Below are 23,537 nucleotides of genomic sequence, written 5' to 3'. Positions count from 1 at the left end.
TGGGGCACTCCAGGGCCCAGTGGGGCTGCCCAAAGGCCACCTGTGGCTGCAGAGCTCTGGAGGTGGCTCCCTGTTGGGAGGCAGCAGAAGTTTCAGTGCACAACAGGAAGGCAGAGCTCGGGGCGACTCCCTGAGCCCAACTGCAGCTGCACAGAGTATAAAATGAAAGAGAATTTGCATATCTCCCCATTTCACAGAGCCTGGGGCGGGGGATCGTGGTGTCTGTGCACCTTGTGACATCAGAAACCTTGGCTGCAGCGCAGGACCTCGGCGGAGAAATCCCTGAGCAAGAACATGAAGCTCCTTCCCCTGCTCACAGCTGCGTCCTGCCTCACGCCCCCGGGGCCCTCTCTCTTTGTACAGCAAGTGATGAAGTTTTTTTTCCAGATCACATGAGGCAGGATGAAGGGGGAAAATCCTGCCAGGAGCAGAGATGGGCTGCAACTTGAACCTGACCAAGGGGAGACACAGAGCAGTGCCTGGAGAGCTATATAAGAATGTGTCAGGAACAGGAGCAAACACTTGCTCAGGTGAAGGACTCGCATGAATCAGCCATGAATGTGAATGAAGACACTGTTTCCAGGAGGCTTGGAGCCACTAACAAAACCTGTTTGTATTTCATCATCGCCACCCTGGCTGTGTTGCTCGTCTTTGCCTTGGCCACCATCATGGTCCTGGTCGTCCAGAGGACGGTAAGAGATTGATTCATTGCTCTTCTCTTCTCTTCTCTTCTCTTCTCTTCTCTTCTCTTCTCTTCTCTTCTCTTCTCTTCTCTTCTCTTCTCTTCTCTTCATTTTCTCTTTTCTCTTCCTTTCCCTTCCCTTCCCTTTTTCATTTTGTGGCCAGAACAGCTCCTACCTCTGTTATAAATGTACACACATGAATTAGGAGAAAGTTGAAACACAGGTAAAAGGACATCAGAAAAAGAGGACCTTTCTCTATAGACAACATTTATCCTTGGCACGCAGTGCCTACTCTGTAAATGGAAAGAGAAGGCTCCTGACCCAAGGTGCCAAGCAGCCTCTGTCCCACCTGGCTTGGTGTGTGTCTCCTGTTGGTTCTTTGGAGAGCAACCAGTGTTTGAGAGGTTTGTTCTGGTTCTCTGAAATGGATTTCAGCAGGGGACATGCCACAGCTCTGTGACACCCTGTGGTGCTGCCTGCTGATGTGGTGAGGCAGAGCTGTCCCGAAGCACCCAGAGCAGTGCTGGTGCCAAGGAGCCCCCTCGTGCCCCTGTCCCCTCAGTCCTGCCTTGAGTGTGATTTTTAATGCACAACCAGAGTTGTAGAAAGGATATCAATGACACAAGGTCACACACACACATCTCCTCCCTCTACCAACAGTCACTTTAACTTAAAATAAAATATTGCTCTTGAATGGATCTGGGGTTGATGGGGAACCAGTGACAGCCAGAGCAGAGACAGATGGTTGTGAGGATAAAAAGTGAATTTCTGACCTTGTAGGGGTATTACCATCAACTTCTAACTTCACGTTAGAAGTTTTATAATCACTGAAACATTATTGCAAAAATCAAAGTGCTGAGGTACCCTCACTACTGTTCATGGAGGGAAAGCTCCAGCACAGAGCAGCTGGAGGAACTGGCCAGGGAAAACAAAATATGATCCTTTAACTCAATATTTTCTCTTGCTAAATTTACCCTGTGCAATTTGTGTGTCCATGTATGCACATTACCCAGAAATTAAACCAGGAAGGCTTGACTGATACTCCTTCAAGAGAGGAATCATTTACCTGTAATCAGTGCTCTCCCAAAAGAGGAGCACTTTGAGGACAGTTAACATGAGACATGGGGCTTTTTAAGTGAGAAATAGTGGGCTATCAGGGGAGATCTTTAAAATAACAGTCTAGGTAATTACAGACTTGCCACAGCTTTGCTGTATAATGAGGCTTTCATTTGTACTGATTATGGAAGCAAGCATTAAATCACCTCTCCATCAGGATAAAGCAGTTACAGGAGTTGCCAGAGGAACGAGATTGCTGAAAGAGCCAAGGTTTTGACTTAAAAGAGTAATGACACCATTGCAGCTGCTTTGAAAACGAGCTGGCTGAAGGAGGAAAAACAAAGCTGAGGGGTGTGAGGAACAAATAAAATCAAGCAGCAATTTTACGCTCTGAGGAGAATTTGACAGTGAAACACAGATTGTGCTTTGCTCTCAGGGACCTCAGAAGCAGAACAGTCAACCCCCATCTGTGCCTAGTCCTGAACTCCCAGGGCAGAGAGGAAGGGTTGGTTCTGTGGGACAGGTTCCACAGGGAACTCCAGGCTGGCTCCAAAAACTCCTCAGCTCTTGGCTGCACTGCCAGAGTGAGGCTGGGCTCAGCATCTTTGGGGAATTTGAGCATCTCCAGCACTGACTGCCAGCACCTGAGGAGCTGGGGAGCCCCTGGAGCCCTGAGTTGCTGTAGGGATCAGAGCACCACCAGCTGATTTCATTATTTTCTTTATAACTCTGACAAAAAGACCAACATTTTGTGTCATCGTGTCCTTGGGACAATGAGGTTTTCCCTCCAGATGTTGCCAGCTGGGTTGTGTGTGTGAGTTCAGGGGGAGCTTCACACCCTGCTCATGCTGAGCTGAGAGAGAAGCTTTTATTTCCCTCTGTTCCAAGGGCTGTTCGGGGGTCACAGGGACAACGCAGGGGTTGGACCCTTGGGTACCACAACATTAAGAAGCTTGTGGTGACAAGATCACACTGCCCCTGCCCCCATCACAGGCTGCCTTTTGATGAATTCATAATTGCCTAATTTAAGTTGAATGAAAACAGACTGGAAAAGGAAAATCAAACTCTGCAAAAACCAGGCACTTGCAACCCCCACAATCTGGGTGCTCCAAAGAAGAGAAACACAACATGAAAGGCTGAATGAAAAAGGCAACTATGATTCAAATCTGCTTCTCTGAATCCTACAGCACCTCTAAGAGAGATTATCACACCTCCCCACTTTCCAGCACCCCAAGAAATTTCCTTTACGCCTTGTTTTTCAGAAGGGTGGCACAGCACGTTAGTGCCATATCTGGGAAGGGTCAGTTTTAGAGATAAACTCTGGTTTTTTGGAACTATTTGCAGTGCTGAAGTCAGTTCATTTCTTCAGCTTTCATCTGCAGAACCACTTGGCTTCAGGCCATTGTTGATCTTTCACAAGTGACTCGATTTTCCTCTGGAATGAGCATAGTCTCTGTGTGGTGGTCTGGAGCCATCATTTTTCTTCTTAACACTGTTTATAAGTGTGTTAAACCCTCCACGCTTGTGCTTGACACATTCACTGCTGGATAGATGTGTATATACACACCTCTGGAGATATTTGTGTATACATAGAGAGAGATGGCAAACCGGTGACAGAGAATGGGACAGGAAGGGCTGGAAAATGTCATTTTAAGGCACACAGACCCTCACAAGTCTGGTGCTGTTCAGAAAGGTTCATCAGACACCTGGGTCTCCCATTGACAAATTGTGTGGATGTCCAGAGTCCATGATCTGGGTTAGTCCATCACTGCTCTGGATTTTGTAGACTTCATCTATTGAACATCTAAATTGTGTGGGGGAAATCTTTGTATCACCAATGTGGCAAATACTAAAGGTCAGAGCAGGTTTATCTATTTGCTGATCTGTTCTATAAGGCTGTTAAGAACCTTTAGCAGTAGATTTGTGAGTGACTCATACAGCAGCCAGCACAATCCTGAACTATTTATTGGGGTTTTATGTCTCCTAAAAGCTCATTTTGGCCCCGGGTGCCCCCTCTTGTGGCAACCCTGACAGACAGGAAAATAAAATAAAATTTAAAAAATAAAATAAAATTAAAATACTGAAAACAGCAGAAACACAGGAGAGCCTTGGGGCTTCTTTGTGAATTGAAGCATTTCCTTTGAGGACAGGGGACCAAAGAGCTCCTCCCCACAGGGCTGCCATGGGGAGATGCCCCTGGGGAGCCCTGGCCCAGTTACCTGAGCCCAGGCCCATTATGGGGACTGGTTTGGGGGATTTTCCTTGGACCTTCTAGAGTAGACAAAGACTTCACAGAATCACAGCCTGGTTTGGGTTGGAAGGGACTTTAAAACTCATCCCATCCCACCCCTGCCATGGCAGGGACACCTCCCACTGTCCCAGGCTGCTCCCAGCCCTGTCCAGGCTGGCCTTGGGCACTGCCAGGGATCCAGGGGCAGCCACAGCTGCTCTGGGCACCCTGTGCCAGGGCCTGCCCACTTCCCAGGGTCAGAGGTGTGTGGTTCAATGAATATTCACTGTTGTGACCCAGGAATTGAGAACGACCCTTTATTCTGCCTCAGCTTGAGAAATCTTCTTGAAAAAAGATTAAGAGAAAAAAGAAATAAATCACTTTTACTGGCACCTGATTATCATTTTCTCTAATAAAGCAAACTCAAATTATTCAGCTTGCTGAGTAAAGACTGAGCTCCTTCATCACCAGCCCCCAGGTCACTCCAGACAAGGTGAAATTTGGTGTCTTGAATTTTTTTCTTAGCTAGCACTGTAGAATTTAATCTGTTTGGGCTCCTCCTGTGTGCCTCTTTGCATTCCAAATGACAGCATTACATGTGATATTCTTGCTGCTGGAAAGGAAAGAAATAATACCAGTAATATTTCAAAGGAAGTCCTAAAGGTTTATTTCAGTATCTACTCAATTGTCACTAAAATAAATTGCTTTGCTATGTGCTGATTTTACTCGCTGGGAGCCTTCCCAGGTGAGAACACAATGCCTTTAGTCCATTTTAATTTTGGTTTTATGCCCTGAATGCAGAGCAGGCTCTGAGCCACCAGCAAGGCAAACACCTCCCTGGCTGCCTGATTTCATTGAGTGCAATCTCACCGGGGGCAGAGGGTTCTTTTTCTGCCACCTAAAATATCCTGAATTCTCCACAGAGAGCAGGAATGTTCAGATATTGCATTGAGCAGCAACACTTCCCTGTGCCCTGAGTGTGTGTGAGACAACAGCCCAGGGCAGGGGCAAGGGAAGGAGCTGAGAGGTCCTGCCAGAGATTCCTGGAATGTTTTCAGCCCAAACCCTGCACAGTTTAACATTTGGTGATACATTATGAGATCCATGAGAGCTCCCAAGGGAGGATATTGTGTCAGGGCCAAAAAGCTTGGAAATACCCATTTTTTAAAATTCCAGCTCTGGGTTCCTGTTCTCCTGCTGCCCAGCACCTCCCTGCCCAGCTCAGGAAGGTCACCTGGAGAATACTGGCTCAGCAGGTGACTCTGCCCTGCCTTACACAGGTGTGGGGAGGGAAAATGAACAAATTACAGATTTCCAAATTCCTGGAGAATCACAGAATCATTCAAACTGGGAGAGAGCCCAAAGATCAGTGAGTCCAGCCATTAACCTGTCACTGCCCTGTCCCCTGGGAGCAGCTCTGCCACCTCTGCGGGACACAGCATTTGACATCAGACCAAAGCATAACAACACTTTGCTGGGAGCAGATGCAGGTCCACACTCCACTGCTGTTCAAAACATGAAGCCAAAATCTAATTAAAAACCTTCCTAAACATTTAAAATTAGAGCATTAAGTACCACAAACAGACCCAACACAGCTTCTCTCCTTGTCCAACCAGCTTCCTCCTCCCACACCAGCCATTATCCACTTCTCACACAGAAACGAGGTGTTTGTGCTGTAACACCACTATGGATGAAGCTGTTCCCACCACAGCAGCGCCCAGCATCTCCCAGGAGATTTCAAATGTTGTCTTAAAGCTGGTAGAGCTTCCCAAATTTCTCCTTCCTGGACATCCTGGTGGGTCACTGAACAGGGAAGTGCTCAGGGCACCGAGCCTGACAGGGCTCAAGGAGAAGCTGGGAGAGGTTTTAGGCCCTATGATTTAATTTTAGGTAAGTGAGGAGCAGGGAGAAGGACTCAATGATCCTCATGCATCCCTTCCAATGTGCTAAGCTGGACGTGGCCTGATTAGCCTGCACAATTAGCCCAGGTAATTTGCAGCCAGGTAAGAGGAGCTGGTTCAGCCCAGCCTGAGCAGAGCCCACTCCCGGTCCCTGAAATCCCTGTGGGATCACCCAGGGTGACACAGAAGGGATGTGACACACAGCAAGGAGCAATGGGAATAAATCACACAGACTCCATTTTCTTCATGGTGGAAAAAGCCCATTCTTTATTCACAAAACTCCTTTTTATACAGTTTTACAGACCTCATGTGTGACTCCCATTGGTCAGGAGCTTTCTTGCCAATTACTTATTGGTTATTAACAAGTTGTTATTCTGTCTTAATTGGTCTGACTCATTCCATAAGTCTCTTATGTTAAGTTCCATGAAGATTAGGCAAAGTAACTTCCTTCTTGTAAAAGATAAAGAAAGTAGAAAATAATTTTACTAATTATCTTCTCCATGAGGTACATGCCATGTACAATTCCAAATATTTTTTTTTAAATTTCTAGATTTTCTTTCATGAAGGAAGGATGTGATTTATGGAAGCAGATTCATTAGGATGTCAGGGGTGCACTTCAGCAGCAGCACTGCCAGCTGAAGGCCAATCACATGGACTCCATTTTTTTTCATGGGGGGGAAAAAAAACCCTTCTTTTTTCACATAACTCCTTTTTATACACTTTTACAGACCTCGTGTTTGACTCCCATTGGTCAGGAGCTTTCTTGCCAATTACTTTATTGGTCAGTGACAAATTGTTGTTCTGTATTCATTGGTCACTCAAACCCCTGGTGTGTACATGCGGGAAAAGTTGTTTATAGAGATAGTTTCCATTTATCTATCTAACAGTGTAAAACCAGTTTATAGAGGTGCAAGTTGTTTTTTACCCAGGAAAAGATTGTTATGCTAATGAACTGCTCACACCAGGATTGCTTTCACATGGGAACCTGCACAGTGCCAGCTTGACTTAGAAGAAATGACAGAGCAGGCCTGACTTTATATGGCTTTTCTTTATAATTTTTCTACCTTATTGCAACAAGGAATGCCCAGTGCTCTCCTCAGCTGCTGGGAGAATACCCCTTGAGGGCATTTATGAGCTGCCAGGAGCTCTGGGGTGTGTGTTTGGGTGACAGAAAGTGTCATCAGAGGAATCTTGCTGCATTTCATCCCTGGAGCTGGTTCTCTAGGAATTTCTCATATCATGCTGATTGAGGACAATTTCCTGTGCCATTTTCACCCTTGGTTTTACATCTCAGCAAGAATTAGGAGGAGAGGTGAGGCAGGGCATCGCTGTCTTGCTCAGACCTGTTCAGGGCTTTAATGATCTTTCCCAGGCATGTGGCTCTCCAGGTTGTCCAGTCCCACTCTGTTCTATTCTGAACAGAAAGAGAAAGGCACAGAGAGGAATTTTTAGGACTTGTGCTTCTGAAGCAGCCCCAACAGAACCCACATAATTTTCTTACCGCACTGAAAGAATCTGGCTGTGTCAGAAATGTTGATTTTCTAGGTTAGAAAAAACCAGAAATGTTTCAGATCCACAGTTGCACACGAGATGGTATTTCTTATTCCCAGAATAATCCATCTCTACTCTTTCTTCTCTTTCAGGTAGATGATCCTGCCACGGAGGGCATCAAAAAACCCATCAGGACAGGTAAGACCCCTAAACAACACAGGCAATTTGTCATATTTCCAATGCAAATACTGCCCAGGGTCACAAATAAGTCACTTGTGCACATCTTAATATTTTCCAATAAAGGCTCCTATTGGTGAAGAGCTAGAGTAGTGGGGGGAAATGAAAATAAGAAAAAAGCTTTCAAATTACTCAGTACATCCAGGAACCAGTGCATAGCTGAGGAAATAACAAATATTTCTGAATGTGCCCTGGGGTGTCTGTTCCAAAGAGCTTTTTGGCAGGAGATATGAACATCACTCTGATTTTAAGGTCTTATTTTAAGTGCTGGCTCTTGCAAATGTGTGTAAAGTTCTCATCTTCACGAGGGAGGGGTGAAAATGTGTTCCACATATTCCAAAACAGCTCCTGGTTTAAGGGGAAAAAGGAGAAGGGAATGGGTGGGTTGAGAAGGGACAAGGGGAGGCCAGCAGCAAAAAGCACAGAGCAAGGAATTGGATCAGGCAGAGTGTGAGCACAGAGAGACTGAAATAAGAAAATCTGTCTAACAGAGACAATTTACCAAGATTCTGCTTTGCCTTAGCATGACTCAGGAGCACTGTTCATGTCACTGACACTGTGATATGAGCCTCACATTGCTCTCAGCACCAGTATCTGACTCCTTTCAAAAGCAAGTTGGTGCCCAGTCCCAGAGGGCAGGGGATGCCATTGCCTCCACCCCAGTGGGGAAATGAAGCCCGTGTTCATCCAGAGGTGGAGCAGAAGGGGAGACTGGAGGAAAATGGGATTGTTCAGCTGGAGCAGAGTGAGGGCAGAGCTCCCCGGGGCTGCAGCTCCTCCCGAGGGGCAGCTCCCATCCCTGCTCTGGGACAGGGACAGGAGCCAGGGCACGGCTGGGGCTGGGCCAGGGCAGCTCAGGCTGGAGCTCAGGGCAAGACTCTTCCCCCAGAGGGTGCTGGCACTGCCCAGGCTCCCCAGGGAATGGGCACGGCCCCGAGGCTGCCAGAGCTCCAGGAGCCTTTGGCCAGCGCTGCCAGGGATGCCCAGGGTGGGGTTGTTGGGGGGTCTGGGCAGGGACAGGGCTAGGCTGGGTGATCCCTTCAGTCCTTTCCAGCGCGGGACACTTCGTGGTTCCAGGATTCTAAGAGGAGCCCAAGGTCTGGAGAGTCCCAGTCCCACAATCACCTTTTCTGCAGCTGCATTTTTGCAACATTTGGACACCCCTTACCCCAGTTTGGGTAACTTTTGAATCCTGACTCTCCCATGCTGGGCTTGTTTTCCAGCCCACAGCTCCTCAGGCAGTCTCTGCGTGTCCCCGTGTCATTCCTGAGAGCTTCACGTCTTGCCTGAGCATCACTTTTTGTAAAGTCTAAAATTCCTGTAACCTGGAGGAATTTTCTTTTCCCCTTAGGCTCTCCCTAAGGCACCCAGAGTGCACAAACTGCTTTCTCTCTAGCACCCTAAGCATCCCCTTAAATCTTCTTAAGTCTTTCTCAACTCTTTTTGTGCTTTATTTTGTATTTGAAGAGGCTCAGAAATAGAGCAGGATCTGAAGGTACAGAGCCTTATGAACCACAGAGGAGGAGCCACAGAGGTTGGACCTGTAGGTCAGCGCTTTTAAAAGCAAAGCACAAGGGGTAGGGACATTCCCAGGGCAGAGAGAGAGGGGTCACTGGTCCAAAAGTCCATTTATAGTTATATCTGTATTATTTATATTTATACTATAAAATAATTAAATATTAAATTAAAATATAAATAAATATCAACTATAAATAATTAATAATCTATGTCATTATTAGTATTAACTTATATAATATTATGAATAATTTAATGTTTGTATAATAGTCATATAGATGTATGTTTATATAAATAGTATATATTATATATCTATATAAGTATTATATAACTATAAAATTATAAACAAAATTAAAATATAATAAATATAAATTTATAAAGATGTTTTAAATTTATTTATAGTATTAAAATTATTTTATATTATTTATTTCTATTTATATTAAATAAAATCATATGTATACATATATACCATATATAAACCATATATATATATATAATTTTATTTCAGCTCAAACAACTCGTGCAGTTGTTTTTGCTCCTGACCAGCAGCTGGCAGGTGCCAGGTAGGAGCAGTGTGCTCCCCCCAGGAATGGAGGACTGGCCACAATGCTATTTCATCAGCCAGAGCATCTCTGTCTTTGGGTCCATATCAATCCCAGGCATCCTCTTGCTCTGAATTTCCAAATTTTGCTGGTCAGTGTGAGATGATGCCATTAGTGAAGGACCAAAGGGGGCTGATGGTGAGAGCCCACAGCAGGAGGAGCTGCTGAAAGCTGGTTTTAGTGGATTGAAATGCTCTCCCAGCCCATCAGTCTCTGCTGGAGGGTAACACCATTCAAGTGGGAGCAAATTGTCAGGGCCTTTTATTTTGCTCTTAAAATGCATAAAGCAGAGCTTATTAATTGTCACCAAAAAAGAGAGACAAGGAAGACTTTGAGGTGATCAAATAATCTGATTTTTTTGTGGGATACAAACACTTATTTTAGGGAAGACTAGTAATGCTTTACTACTTGGTGATGACTGGTGAAAGATCACATAAACAAATTTATACATTTTAAACATCTCCTGCTTGCAGAAGTCTGATGTAACTTTCTTTTTCTGGTAAACCCATCTGATTGAATCCTCTTGCAATCTTGATTTAATCCTCAAAGTTCTGTTTGCTCTTGCCAAGGCATTTTGTTTATCAAATCTCTTTTGCTAATAAGGTCCAAAGTACTTTCTGTTTTGTGTACCCCAACAATTAATTACTATACCCAGTGGGTAATTTACTGAGGGCCCCTCACATGGAGCTCTCTCAGCTGCTGCCTGCTGGCAACCCAGCAGGGACTTGTGGCAACTGCTGCCAGGTCCCACCCAGGGACAGGAGCAGGTCAAACATTCAGGAAGGGGACTGAGCTGAGGCTGGAGCTGCTGTGGATTTAGATTTGGATCCATTCTGCCTCGCTGGCAGCCCAGATGGAAACTGGGCATCGTTTGTAGCCATGAACCAGGGCTCCTGCATTGTTAAAATGGGCAAGGGAGTGAAAAACTGGGTGCTCAGCCTGGCTCCAGCCCTGTGCCAGTGCCAGCATCTCAGGGATGCTCTGGGGGACACAGCCCCACTCCTGGAAGGGTCCAAGGCCAGGCTGGACAGGACTTGGAGCAACCTGGGATAGTGGGAGGTCACATGGATGAGCTTTAAGGTCCCTCCCAGCCCAAACCCTTCCATGATCCTGTGACACAATCCTGTGCTGGGTCCATGAACTGGTTTAGGACAAATTAGGGGAAAATATCTCCAAAGGAGCCCCTTATAGGAAACAAAACCCTCCGCACCTTCCCCCCTCCCCACCACTGGGTTCGGGAAGAATTTCTTCAGAGGGGAAGTGGAAAAAGCTTGTTTATTAAAGAACAACAAAAAAAACACTCCCAGCACAAGAGAAATAGCCCGAGATGGCAACAGATGTTTCACCAGTCCAAGGGGTCGAGCCGTTTCTCTCTTCGCTGCGGAGGGTACGAAGCTTCTCTTGCAGACCCCGGACAGAGCCCCTTGCCCGGCGCCGGTCCGATATCTTCGGGGGGGAAAAGGGGGGGGGGGGGGGGGGGGGAAGGGAAGGAAGGGAACAACAGAAACCGGGGAAAGGAGAAAAAAAAAAAATGGCGAAAAAACAAGCGAGCTAAAAAAGCAAGAAAAAAAGAAAGAGAAGCAAAGCTAGAAGAGCAAGCAAGCAGCCAGCCGGCCAAGCAAGCATGCAAAAAGCCCAGCCCCAAGGCGGGGGGGGGGGAAGGACAAAAACGATAGACACAACAAACGGAGCAGGGGACAGAAACCATGATTTGGGATAATAAGCATGAAAATGTCCTGTCCCCACGACAGTCCAGCTGAGGTCACTCGGGCAGAGACCTCACTGAGCTGCCAACAGGCAGCAGCCCAGAGCCAGCCACAACACGGATTAATTGTGTCTTATTAAAGCAGGGATATGCAATGATTTAATTTCAATCCCCAATGAGATAATGTTCTATTGTTAGCTAAACACCAGTAGGCACTAAAGCAGATTTATGGGAGTTTTCCAGGCCTGACTCAGCTGTCAGGCCTCAATGAATGGGCTGCAGGAATCCACAGGCACAGGCTGAGAGGGATGCAATGTCAGCTCATTAAATGTTTGTGTGAAAAATGGGATCAGTCTCCTCCAATCCTCCGTGCCACTGTCAGTGCAGTACCTGAGCAACAGGGGGAAGGAATTAAATCCATCACTAAGTGTCTGTGAAATGTTCTTTCTGTGGAAGCATTTCTCTGTGGAAACTCATCCCCATTTCACAAATAACAAATCATCTATTAGTGTGGATCTGAGGGGTATTGTTATGTTCATTTTTTAGAGGGAAAATGAACTCACAGGCAAATTGATGACCTGGAAAGGTACAGCCCTCATCATCTTCTTGCTAGCCTCTCCGAGCTTCATTTAACTGGGAATTGTGTAATATTGGGCTGATGGCTTTTCTTGTTATTTGAGCTGCAAAGATTTGGTATCAAAATCTCTTCTCATTTACAAAAGGGGAAAAAAAAAAGAAAAAACAAGAAAAAAAAACCTGCAGACACAAATGAACACACACTTTATAGGTATTTTTCTCTGACACTCAACAAACCAGGAAAAGAAATTCAGCACCCTGGTCTCAGTTCCAATGGGAAATATGTTCCCAAATAAAAATCTGGCCCTGAGAAATCAATGTAATACAGGTGACAGTCACAAACCTGCTACTGTAGAGAAAATCAGGCTGAAGCCAATGAGCCAAGGAGCTTTTTCAGATCTGCAGCTGTGCCTCAGAGGGCAGTTTCGCCTTCTGCAACCAAATCTGACCCCAACATTATGAGAAGCAGCTGAGGGAGCTGGAAAGGGGCTCAGCCTGGAGAAAAGAAGGCTCAGGGGGGCCCCTGTGGCTCTGCACAGCTCCTGACAGGAGGAGATAGCCAGGGGGGTCGGGCTGTGCTGCCAGGGAACAGGGACAGGAGGAGAGGGAACGGCTCAGGGTGGGCCAGGGGAAGCTCAGGGTAGAATTCCTCGTGGAAAGGGGAAATTCAGGCCTTGGTTTTTACCAATATTACTGAAAGGGATGTACCTTGGCTTGTCTGGTTCCTGCTGCTGAACCAAACAGCGGCACCTGTGGTGTTTTGCACCCCAGAGATGCTCTGGCTAGCTATGAGCACGTGGGGACAAGTCCGGGCGTGCCGAGCTCCACTGCTTACATGCTGGGGCTTGTTGGTAAAAGAAGGTCACTCCTCAGGCCTCCCTGTGCTGGAGAAGCTTTTAAGGTGATGGTGAAGAAGGGGTCAGTCCTCATGGAGGGTTAATCCAGGGGTTTTATTCTGGGCTGCATGGCCTCTGAATGCAGTAAGAACTCCTCAAGCACATGGTCTGCTTGCCCTTTTAACCGAGGGGAGGGGAGGGAACACAGGGACCACCAACCAGGTACAGGGGGAGCAGGGGTCTCAGGTGAGAGGGACACCTGGATGGGCCAATGGCCCCCCAGGGGCTGGAGAGCATCCTTTGAACCTGCCAATCACTCGATGCTCCCCTGGAGCTGATAGACAGTGCCCAGCAGGGTCAGGGTGGGGGAAAGGAGAGGTGATTGACATCGGGGGAAGGACTGGGGTAACTGAGGCAAGCTGTGCCATCACACCACAACAGGCAGGGGCTGCCCAGGGAGGTTTGGAGTGCCCATCCCTGCAGGTGTCCCAGGAAGGGCTGGAGGTGACACTCAGAGGTCTGGGCTGGGGATGAGGTGGGGACCAGGCACAGTTGGACTTGATGATCTTGGAGGGCTTTTCCATCATCCAAGCTCGATGACCCAGCGATTGTTTGATGACACTGCAGGGCATCAGACACCAATCCCAAAGCAGTGGGCTCCTCAGAAATGGATATTTCACACTAAGCCAAAAAGATTTTTCCCTTGTCAGCCTCAGTCCAGGGAGGTCTCTGGGTGCATTAATGTGACCCTGTCTGAAGGCAGGGCAGAGGAGTTGTGTTTCTTAGGTTGAAAAACCTGGGCAAGCCTGGGCTTGCAAATGCTAGAAAGAGTGCAGAGGCCTCCTGCAGGCCAGCATCAGGGGAAATGCACCACACACAGCCAGGGTGGGCTGCTGGCTGAGGTCACCACGGCTGGGCTGATTGGTGTTGCTTAGGGCTGGCTCTGCCCTCTCTCCAACACTTAAAAAACAAGCTATGTGTGAATATATATAAATATATATGAATACACGCACACACACACATATATAAGAATAGCTCATTATATTATGTGACCTTTGCTAAACTGACAAGCAGGCAGAGATTTGAAGAATTTTGACCTAAAATTCCACAGGTTTGGCAGTACTCAGGTGTGCAGTGAGGAATTCATCAGAGGTTTTTCCTAAATTTGGTCAGGGTAAAGGGGATATTTCTTTAATTTCTGGTTTTGGAAGGAAATTTGGCAGCTGAGTTCAGACCTGAGTGGCAGCTCTGGGGCTCTCAAGGACCAAAGGCCCTCGGTGTGTGTGTGACAGGCACAGCCAGGAGCAGAGCCAGAGCTCTGTCACAGAGCCCAGGAGGGGATGTCACCCAGCTGCCACTTGTCACAGCAGCACAGGCTGGGCCAGTCCTCTGGCTGCTGTTTACAGGGCACTGAACTGGCAGGAGAGAGTTAAAATTAGCTACAGGGACTTCAGGGAGTGGCTGCTGAGAAATAAATGATGCAAATTCTGCTAACTCTGGCTTGCTGACAGAGGTGTGTGACATCACCTTGCCTAATTCCATAAGCACTTAAATCTTCGGGGGTTACAGAGGAATCAAAATCTGTTTATTGCCTGCCTTTACTTCTTTACCTTATATAGGGGTTTTGCCCTGCTCCTGTGCCTGCTCACAGTCAGCCCCCAACCAGAGGTGATGCCACCCCCATGGCAGTGGAAGGTCACCAGGGATGGCTGGGAGCAGGACAAGCCTCAGGAGCCCCACTTGAGGGGCTTTCCACGTCTGGGTAGCAGCACCTTCCATGCTGACAGAGCCACTTTCAGCTCGTGGTTTCACTGCCCTTTGCTGGTGCTCCTCTCTGACCCATCTCAGAGGTGGGGAAACTGAGGCAGCCAGCAGAAAGAACTTTCCCCAGCACAGTCACACCCTCTTGGACCTGTCTGGCAGCAACCCATGTGTCCCCATGTCCCTGAGCCCTTGGCTTCCTCCTGGCTGGACATGGTGCTGCTGTGTTTTGATGCTCTGAGAGAACATCAGGGGTTCATTTTGCATCTCAGGATGAAATTATGAGGGCTCAGTGAAACTGCAGCTTCTCTGAGATGTGTTTCCCAGTCCCCTTTTGGCTCCGTGGGGAAAAGCTGCATGGAGCTCCTGGAAACAGCCAGGCTCTTTTCCTTGGGGCTGCACCCTCTGGATGCCCATCCTACCATAAAAAGGGTCCAAAAGACAAAAATAAGTGATCTCCTGATACCTTCTTGAGGGTTCCCCCTGAGACCCCTGCCTTACCCAGCAGATTTCCCTGAAGCAGATCTGCAGAGTCTGTGCCTCACAGCACACAGTGAGACCAGTGTGTTCTCCTTGGTCCTCAGCTCCAAATGCAGCTTTGTCTTTCCTCCTCCTCGCAGCATTTTTAAGCTCATCTAATCCCATTGATTGCAGAGGGATTTCCTCTGATTTACACCATGACTCGTGCAAAGCCAATTAGGCCATGTGAGCATGTCCATCGATCAATCCTACAGGTAATTTCAGCCTCTCTTGGCTTGAGCTGAAATGTTTCAGATAAAAGAATTAACTTGAGAAATAAAAGTAGAAAACAGTTATAAGCTGCTTCAGCAGAGTGAGGACCAGACCTGTCTCTCTAAAACAAATTTTTTTCCATAATTTCCCTTCTGACTAATGCAGCTGATGTCATCGAATTTAAACGCAGGCACGCGAAACTTGCTGACAGCAGTAAATGTTAAATACAGCTCTGGAAATGCACAGTGCAGCCATGTCAGAGAGGGGAGATCTGTAGAGAATCCATGGACACCCTGAGCAGCTCAGGCCCAGCCAGGTCAGGGCAGCTCTGGGCACTTTCTGGGCAGGCTCAGCACTGGGCTTGGCACAGCTTGCAGGGCTGCAGCCTCCAGGGCTGTTGGTGCAGCAGGGGATTTTCAGCCTTTGGAGGGTAAACCCCCTAAATGCCACTGAGTTTCTGTAAATAATCTCCCCCTTCCTGCAGACACAGGAGTGTGAGTGGGCTCGAGGTGCTGACTGTGTTACCTGACTTATCACCACAGCTGAAATAAGGGCCAGAAGGGTTTTCGCCCATCCTAAGCCATATCTCCACATCTCTGCAGTGCCTGTGCCCTCACTAAAACACCAGATTGACATGACTAACACCAGGAAAGCAGGTTTTGGTTTTTCTTTGGGGATTTCCAGAATGGTGAAGGGACTTAGGTACATAACTTACTCATTCTTGGAGAGCAGTGAGCTTCTGCTCACCACAAAAGTCTTTAAACTACTGAAATCAGATAAATATTGCAATTTTTTTCAAGATATCCACAGTTTCTGTCTCCAGTGGAGAGTACAAAGGGTGCAATACACATCACATCAACCCCCTCCAGACAGGGGAACTTGGGTGTGGGACCAGCTTCTCCCTGATTTGTCCATCCTTGTTATCAGAACTCCCTCAGAAATCAGGTCATGTAGATGCAGCAAGGGTCTGGAGCTTTGAATCTCTTATCATTACCCCAGTTTCAGGAATCCTATGAAATTTAAGATCCTTATCCCACTCTGCATATAAATAGAGCTCTTGTTAGAATCATTGAACCACAAAATATCCTGAGCTGGAAGGAAATGAAAGGAATCATTCAGTGCCAACCCTGTCCCTGCCCAGACCCCCACCAACCCCACCCTGGGCATCCCTGGCAGCGCTGGCCAAAGGCTCCTGGAGCTCTGGCAGCCTCGGGGCCGTGCCCATTCCCTGGGGAGCCTGGGCAGTGCCAGCACCCTCTGGGGGAAGAGCCTTGCCCTGAGCTCCAGCCTGAGCTGCCCTGGCCCAGCTCCAGCCGTGCCCTGGCTCCTGTCCCTGTCCCAGAGCAGAGATGGGAGCTGCCCCTCGGGAGGAGCTGCAGCCCCGGGGAGCTCTGCTCTCACTCTGCTCCAGCTGAACAATCCCAGAGCCCTCAGCTGCTCCTCACGGCCCCTCCAGACCCTTCCCCATGGCTGTGTCCCTCCTTTGGACACTCTCTCACACCTTTAGATCTTTCTTTCATTGTGACTCTCAAAAGTGCCCCCAGGGATTGAGGCCCCACCATCACCAAGGAGAGTGGGACATGTGAGGATCATGACACACAACATCTGATGTCAGGCTTTAGTAGGGCTTAGTTTTGTGCATTAACTGGCCCTTCAGAGACCCTTGACGTGATATCAGTTTTATAAACTGAGTCACAGGAAAACTTCAGAGTTTTGTGTACCCTGGGAGAGGGAGTATAACTTGAAAAAGCTTTACTGAAACACCTTCCTGCTTTATTCTTGGTGTTCAGCTGTGGAATGGAACACCAAAAATTCCCATTTTGCCATCTGAGCTCCTGTGCACTTCCACAGCCACAGATGGGCCAGGAAATATAATAGAGAGCAAATGCAAGGAGAAATAACCATTCACCTGTCAGGCTGCAGCACTGGGATATGCACTGTTTTCCTGGATGGACACACCTTGTCTGTGTGTTCATCCACCTGTGGACCTAGGGGAAAATTCTGCATCATGCAGAATAAAGACAGAATAATCACAGAATCATCAACTGAATCCTAGAATGGTTTGGGTTTGAAAAGACCTTAAATGTCATTTCATCCCACCCCGTGCCATGGGCAGGACACCTTCCACTGTCCCAGGCTGCTCCAAGCCCCATCCAGCCTTGCCTTGGACACTGCCAGGAATGGATAATCAGCGCCATTAACTGAACAACCAGTACGGTGAGAGGAGGAAAACTTACAGAGAGGAGATGGAAGGCAGGAATATGGACAGAAAGGAGATGAAATGCAAAGGGAAGAAGTGGGGAACAGGGTCTGGGATGCAGGATCTGGATCACAGGGACGCGGTGCTGGGATGCAGGGGATGGGAGACCGAGATGCAGGGATGGGACACCGGGATGCGGTGCCGGGATGCGGGGATGGACTCGGCTCCTCGGAGCGCTGCGGCCGCCTGCAGTGCCGGGCACGGCCGTGGGATGGAGCCGTCCCCGCGGCCGTGGGATGGAGCAATTCCTGTGGCCGTGGGATGGAGCACTCCGCGAGGCAGTGGGAGGGAACAATACCTGCATCCCGTGAGATGGAACCATCTCAGCGTGGGATGGAGCAGTTCCCGCATCCCGTGGGAGGGAGCAGATCCCGCGGCCGTGGGATGGAGCAGTTCCCGTATCCCGTGGGATGGAGCAGTTCTCGCGTCCCGTGGGATGGAGCAGTCCCCATGGGATGGAGCAGTTCCCTAGGGATGAAACATTTCTCGAGTCCCGAGGGATGGAGCAGTTCCCGTGGGATGGAGCCGTCCCTCCGCGGGACAGTCCCGGCGCTTCCCCGTCCCGGCGCTTTGGATTTGGGGCATTCCCGGGGCTCGGCTCCTGCCCTGGGCTCGGAACCGCGGGGGGAGCGGGGCTGGCTCGGCCCCTCCAGCAGCAGCTTTCGGATCCCTGGTGACCAGAGCAGCTGTGGCTGCCCCTGGATCCCTGGCAGTGCCCAAGGCCAGGCTGGGCAGGGCTGGGAGCAGCCTGGGACAGTGGGAGGTGTCCCTGCCACAGCATGAGCTTTAAGGTCCCTTCCAACCCCAACCACTCTAGGATTATATGAACAACCTAAAGTCCTGGTGAAATCCACATTTTAACTGTGAGGGAACAGAGCAATATTCCAAAAGCACCCAAAGAACCATTTTCAGAACGATGTCCCACTTAAATGTTTAAAAGCTTTCTGTAATTGCACCACGAAAACAACTTGGTTAAATTAAGCATACCTGCACATAATTTCTGTTTCATAGAATCAGAGAATCCCAAACTGGTTTGGGTTGGAAGGGACCTTCAAGCTTATCTCATTCCACCCCTGCCATGGCAGGGACACCTCCCACTGTCCCAGGCTGCTCCCAGCCCTGTCCAGCCTGGCCTTGGGCACTGCCAGGGATCCAGGGGCAGCCCCAGCTGCTCTGGGCACCCTGTGCCAGGGCCTGCCCATCCTCACTGTAATTCCTCCTTGTATGTATTCCAAATGCACCCTCTTTTAATTTAAAACCATCACTCTTATTTTTAAGAAGCGGGATAAGGAATTTAATTTTTCATGGCTGAGAGCTGCAATCTGTCAGAGCTTTAGGTTGTTATAGATTTACCAGTTGAGCGACACTGCTCTGAATTCCCTGGGCAGATCAAATATTCCCAGCCAAGGAGTAAGAACCATGCTGGAAGTGGGGTACCAAGTGTTGGCTGCATTTTGCAGTACCAAAAAATTTAAAAAATAAAGTTCAGGAGTAATGAGTTAATCTATTGTTTTCTTCAGGTAACACCTTGGAAGACTATTTGAGGATTCTACAGAGAGTCCCAGGCAAGAGAGCTGTTGCCTACATGAGAGGTCAGTGGGGAGGAAAAGGGTTGGGAAAGGGAAATTTCAGAGCTGTCTGAAAAGCTGCTGCTGTCACTCACACTGGGTTGAGTGGCAAATAGCCTTTTTGTCCAAATGGGAATTTTATAGGAAAAAAATTTCTTAGCTGTCCTGAAATATGACTGGCAAATCCCTATCTGATACTAGAAACTTTGTTTTTAACTTGATAAACATAAAAGGAAATAAAGATTTACCTTCTGCAGATGCACAGAGGAATGTACACCTCCATGAGCTATACAATCTCCATGAATATGGAGAGTAGATGAATGTACATCTCTGTGAATTCCCTTCAAATGCCAAGTGGGGAAATAATGAACACTCCTGCATTTCACTGTCCCAGGTTTCCTGAAGGCTGAGTAAATCCTTGGAATTTCTAGTGACCCACCTTCATGTGCGAGCTGCCAGCTGTCTTTGCAGGAGTTTTCCTGGAGTTTCCTGCAGGAAACCACTGAGCAGATGTCACCTTTTAGCAGGAAACACTGTTTGAAGTGTCCCAAGGCTGGAGGGAGCTCAGTGGAGCTTGGAGCTAACAGCCCTTTGCTTTCCCTGCAGTGTCCAGCACAGTGAATAGCTCCAGGCTGAGCCTGGTGGAGAAGGAGTCCTGTGAGGCCATCAAGTGCCAGAGCCAGGAGCTGGTGATCAGGGAACAAGGCCTCTACTTGATCTTCTGCAACTTGAACTTTCACTTTCCCAACTGCTCCAAGAGCCCCATCGACCTCAAGATTGAGCTCCTGGTGAACGACAGGGTGGACAGGCAGACGTTGTCCACGTTGTGTGCGTCGGAAACGTGCCAAGACAAGACTTTTAAGACCTTGCTCCATCTGCACTTGACACACCTGAAGGAGAATGACAGAATATCAGTAACACTGAACCATCCTGAATTCCTGAATGACATTTCTCTGCCCAATGAAAATGTTCTCGGGGTCTTGAGGTACAGCAATGAAACATCAGCTCCCTGACCCCCCACTACTGCCCGAACCCCTTCTCTGAACACCAGCAGCCTGCTTTTACTAGGCACCACCTTGGTTTAAATTTCACACCTCACCTCATCCCTAGGGTGAACAAGGAACTTTGTGAGTGTCCCAGAAAAAAACACTGCAAAAGCCAGAGCTGCCAGGTTCCCTGACCTGGCTCCAGGTGGGATTGTTGGACTATCTAGCACATAACCCACCAAGCATTCCTCAAAATCATCTGTGCAAACACAGACTAAAACCCAGCCAGATCATGGCAAGAATCCACAATACAGAGAATTTTAGGGTCATAAACTGCTGGCACAGTGTCTGTGTTCAGACATGGGGAAATCTGTTTAACTCTATTTTATGGAGTAGTGTATTAACCCAGTCTTTCCAAAAACCCAACAGTCAAAGCTTGTAGTCAAAGTTTTTCTTTACCATGGGCACTCAATGACAACTCTGGAGTAGATTCATTGTACAACAGCAAAAATGATGAAATTATTGACTCTCGGGCTGGTAGCTGAAACTCTGGGGCAGGACATAGGAGATTTGGGATTTACAGGATATTTCTGTGCTGCATTCTGCTATGGACTTTATGTTGTTTCTTTCAAGTGTCTTCCTTGTCACTATTTATCCATCTTTTCTATTTAAATATAAAGCTCTTTGGGACAGACTTTGTCTAGGCAGAGTGCTCAGCCTCTGTTTTCCCCTGGGGTTCTCAGATCTTTTCACATTAAACATTAAAACAGCAGTGGAGTTTCCAATCTGGCAAATAGCAAAGTCCATTAGGATGCATTTTCCTTGAGTGCTGCCCTGCCAGTTTGGCAGTCCCTGTGTGACACAGACCACGCTGGGCTGGGAATCTTCCTCCAACAGCAGCACTTCCTGGAAAGCCAGGACTTCCCCAAAGTCCACACTTTCCCAAACAGTTTCAGACTGGCCCTCAGCTGAGAGCTGAGATGTTTGAGCAGGCCAGAGGATGGGTGATATTTGAGCTTCTTTGGATGCCTGGAATGTTCAAAGAATTCAGGATAAAAGAAGAATCTCAGGCCCTCTTATTCCATGAATTTCAGTAACCCAGACATTTATTTGCAATTTCATTCTTACAGTGTGGGGAGAGAAGGGACCAAAATGTTCCCAGATCTGGTCCCAGTTCAGTCCTTCCCCTTTTCCCTTCATCTCTGGGAATCCAGGAAGGCCTATTCTCACCATTATTGGAGTTTTTCTCCTTGCACAACTGACATTTTTCTCTGACTGCAGCTTGGCAAACTCTCCGCAGCAAACATTTAGTCATAGATTAAGTTTCTGGCTGCAGAAACCTGGTGGTTTATCATCCAAGCTCAGTGGATGCTGGTGACTGATGTAGCTCAGTCTGTGTGAGCACACTCCAAATATTCCTCAGAGCAGTAATTTGTTTCTTGTTTTACATCACCAGAAACTGATGGTGCATATCAATGAGGTTTTGTCTCATCCACCAGGTGACTTCAAATTACACCAGACACTTTCTAAAGGTCAGGAACAACTGATATGATTCACTGCTAGAGATACCCACTTTCTGTTTTGATGAATGTTGATGCAAACAAAAATTCCTTTTGCTGTTAATGACTCAGGGAAAAAAAAAAAACTAAATCAAAAGGAAGAAAAAACAAAAAACATGGATTTAGTTTTCTCTTCTTTGTTTTTCCCTTAGCAAAGAGAAATTTATTTTTATAAGAGTCAGCTGACCCTTCCTATGACTTTGGAACCTCCTCTGGGATCTCCTCACCCCTCTGGGCCCCATAAATCCCTCATGTCTCTGAACAGGGTTTTTATCTTCTATTTGCCTCCTCTTTGATCCACACAACCAGTTTCCAGAGAAGTTAAAGCAAGCCTGGCAGAGATGGATCATAGCTCCTGAATATAGAAGCAGTCAGTGAATGAAAATATGCATCTCCTCACACATCCCACCAGCCCTCCTCTCCCTCGAGGCTTTGAATTGAAGGAGAAAGGGCATTCTTTTAAAAATAAAGCAGCTCTCCCTGCACAGGGTGATTTTATTCTATTATTTTGCCAGATGGAGAAAATCCTGACAAAGCAATGCTAAGCTGCTCAGCCCCAGGCATTTTAATACCTTTGGATAAAGAAATCTGGCCTCTACCCCATTGCCTCTGAGAAATAAGAATAAATTATAGCCAGAAAGAAAGACCATTAATAGTGGACAATTTCCCCATCAGTTACAAAAATGTTAAATAGCTTTAACTGAAGCAAGGCCCTGAGGCAGGCACACTCCAAGCCACTTCATTCTTTCATCCCTTTTCCTTAATTCATTTTTTCTCCTAAGTTTTTGAAGTGGGTCATTTTGACAACAAACCAGTATTTAAAAAAAAACCTAGGCTGGTCCTTCCCACAAGGATATGTCTGTCCAGCAGCACCAGCAGCAATTCCCTGTGGGGAACAGCCCTGTTTGCAGCTGGAGGTTCCATCCCCTGAGGAGCCACTCCTTGCTCTGGTTCCCCAGCACAGGGCCCAGCCCAGGAGAGGGGAGCAATCCTAAATGCACTGAAGTTGGTACCCCTTGGGGCTACCTAAAAACAGAGGCCAGACAAAATTAAGGCAATAAAAAGCAGGTATATTTATTGAAGGGCCTTCAGGTACATTTCAGGCAGGCAAAGCCCCCCAGGGCCTACACCCAAAATGAACAATGGGTTTCACACTTTTATAAGTTTGGTCCATTTGCATATTGGAGGTTAATCTGCCAATTACAGCTTCAGCTAATGAAGTAATTTACCCCAAGTTTGCTCCCCCCACCTCACTTTTGTTTCCATCTCTGGGGCCTGAGGCAGTGAGGTGTCCTTGATTGCCAGGCCTGGAGAGGAATTGTTGTGTCTGCCCAAAATGGGGAAGCAGCAGCTCACACTGTGTGTGGAGTGTGGAGTTATCCACTAAAGAACTGCTTTTTAAAATATATGAAAAATATAAAAGCTAAAATCCTAAGGCATCCAAGTCATGGAAAAATTGTGCAAATTCCTCCCCTGGCCCCCAGATGGGGCAAATGTGGGTTCTTCTGTGCCTGTGTGTGATTGCCAGCTCCACCAGGCACAGGGAGCAGCAATAATCCCACAGCTCTGCTCTGTCAAGGGGTTTGGGCCCTCCCCAATCACCGAGAAAGCTGCACTCTTAATCTGATATCTGCTTGGCCATGGGGCATCTATAGGATTTATCCATAATCTTGGCTGATAGAGAAAAATAATTCCTATTATTGGCTTAATTCTGTCTGTTGTTAATTGCTGTAGAAATCTTTAACAGGGATTTCAATAGCAGTCAAGCTGATGTAACACATTTCCATCCCAGCTCACCCGGGGGCAGCAAACCAAAATCTGATCAGGTTTAAGATCAGA

At 47.5% G+C, this 23,537-nt stretch overlaps 1 protein-coding gene across 1 annotated transcript; it reads left to right on the top strand.

The window, feature by feature from the left end:
- Positions 1 to 294: 294 nt before the first annotated feature.
- Positions 295 to 21,714, top strand: TNFSF8 (TNF superfamily member 8). Its single transcript, XM_064393951.1, has 4 exons — positions 295 to 692; positions 7,514 to 7,559; positions 19,106 to 19,177; positions 19,760 to 21,714. The coding sequence occupies exons 1-4, from the start codon at positions 498 to 500 to the stop codon at positions 20,164 to 20,166; spliced, it is 720 nt and encodes a 239-aa protein (XP_064250021.1). The 5' UTR covers positions 295 to 497; the 3' UTR covers positions 20,167 to 21,714.
- Positions 21,715 to 23,537: the final 1,823 nt, after the last annotated feature.

This window comes from Passer domesticus, chromosome 18 (genome assembly GCF_036417665.1).
Source record: "Passer domesticus isolate bPasDom1 chromosome 18, bPasDom1.hap1, whole genome shotgun sequence".
Taxonomy (NCBI): domain Eukaryota; kingdom Metazoa; phylum Chordata; class Aves; order Passeriformes; family Passeridae; genus Passer; species Passer domesticus.
This window is presented reverse-complemented; position numbering and strand designations above follow the sequence as displayed.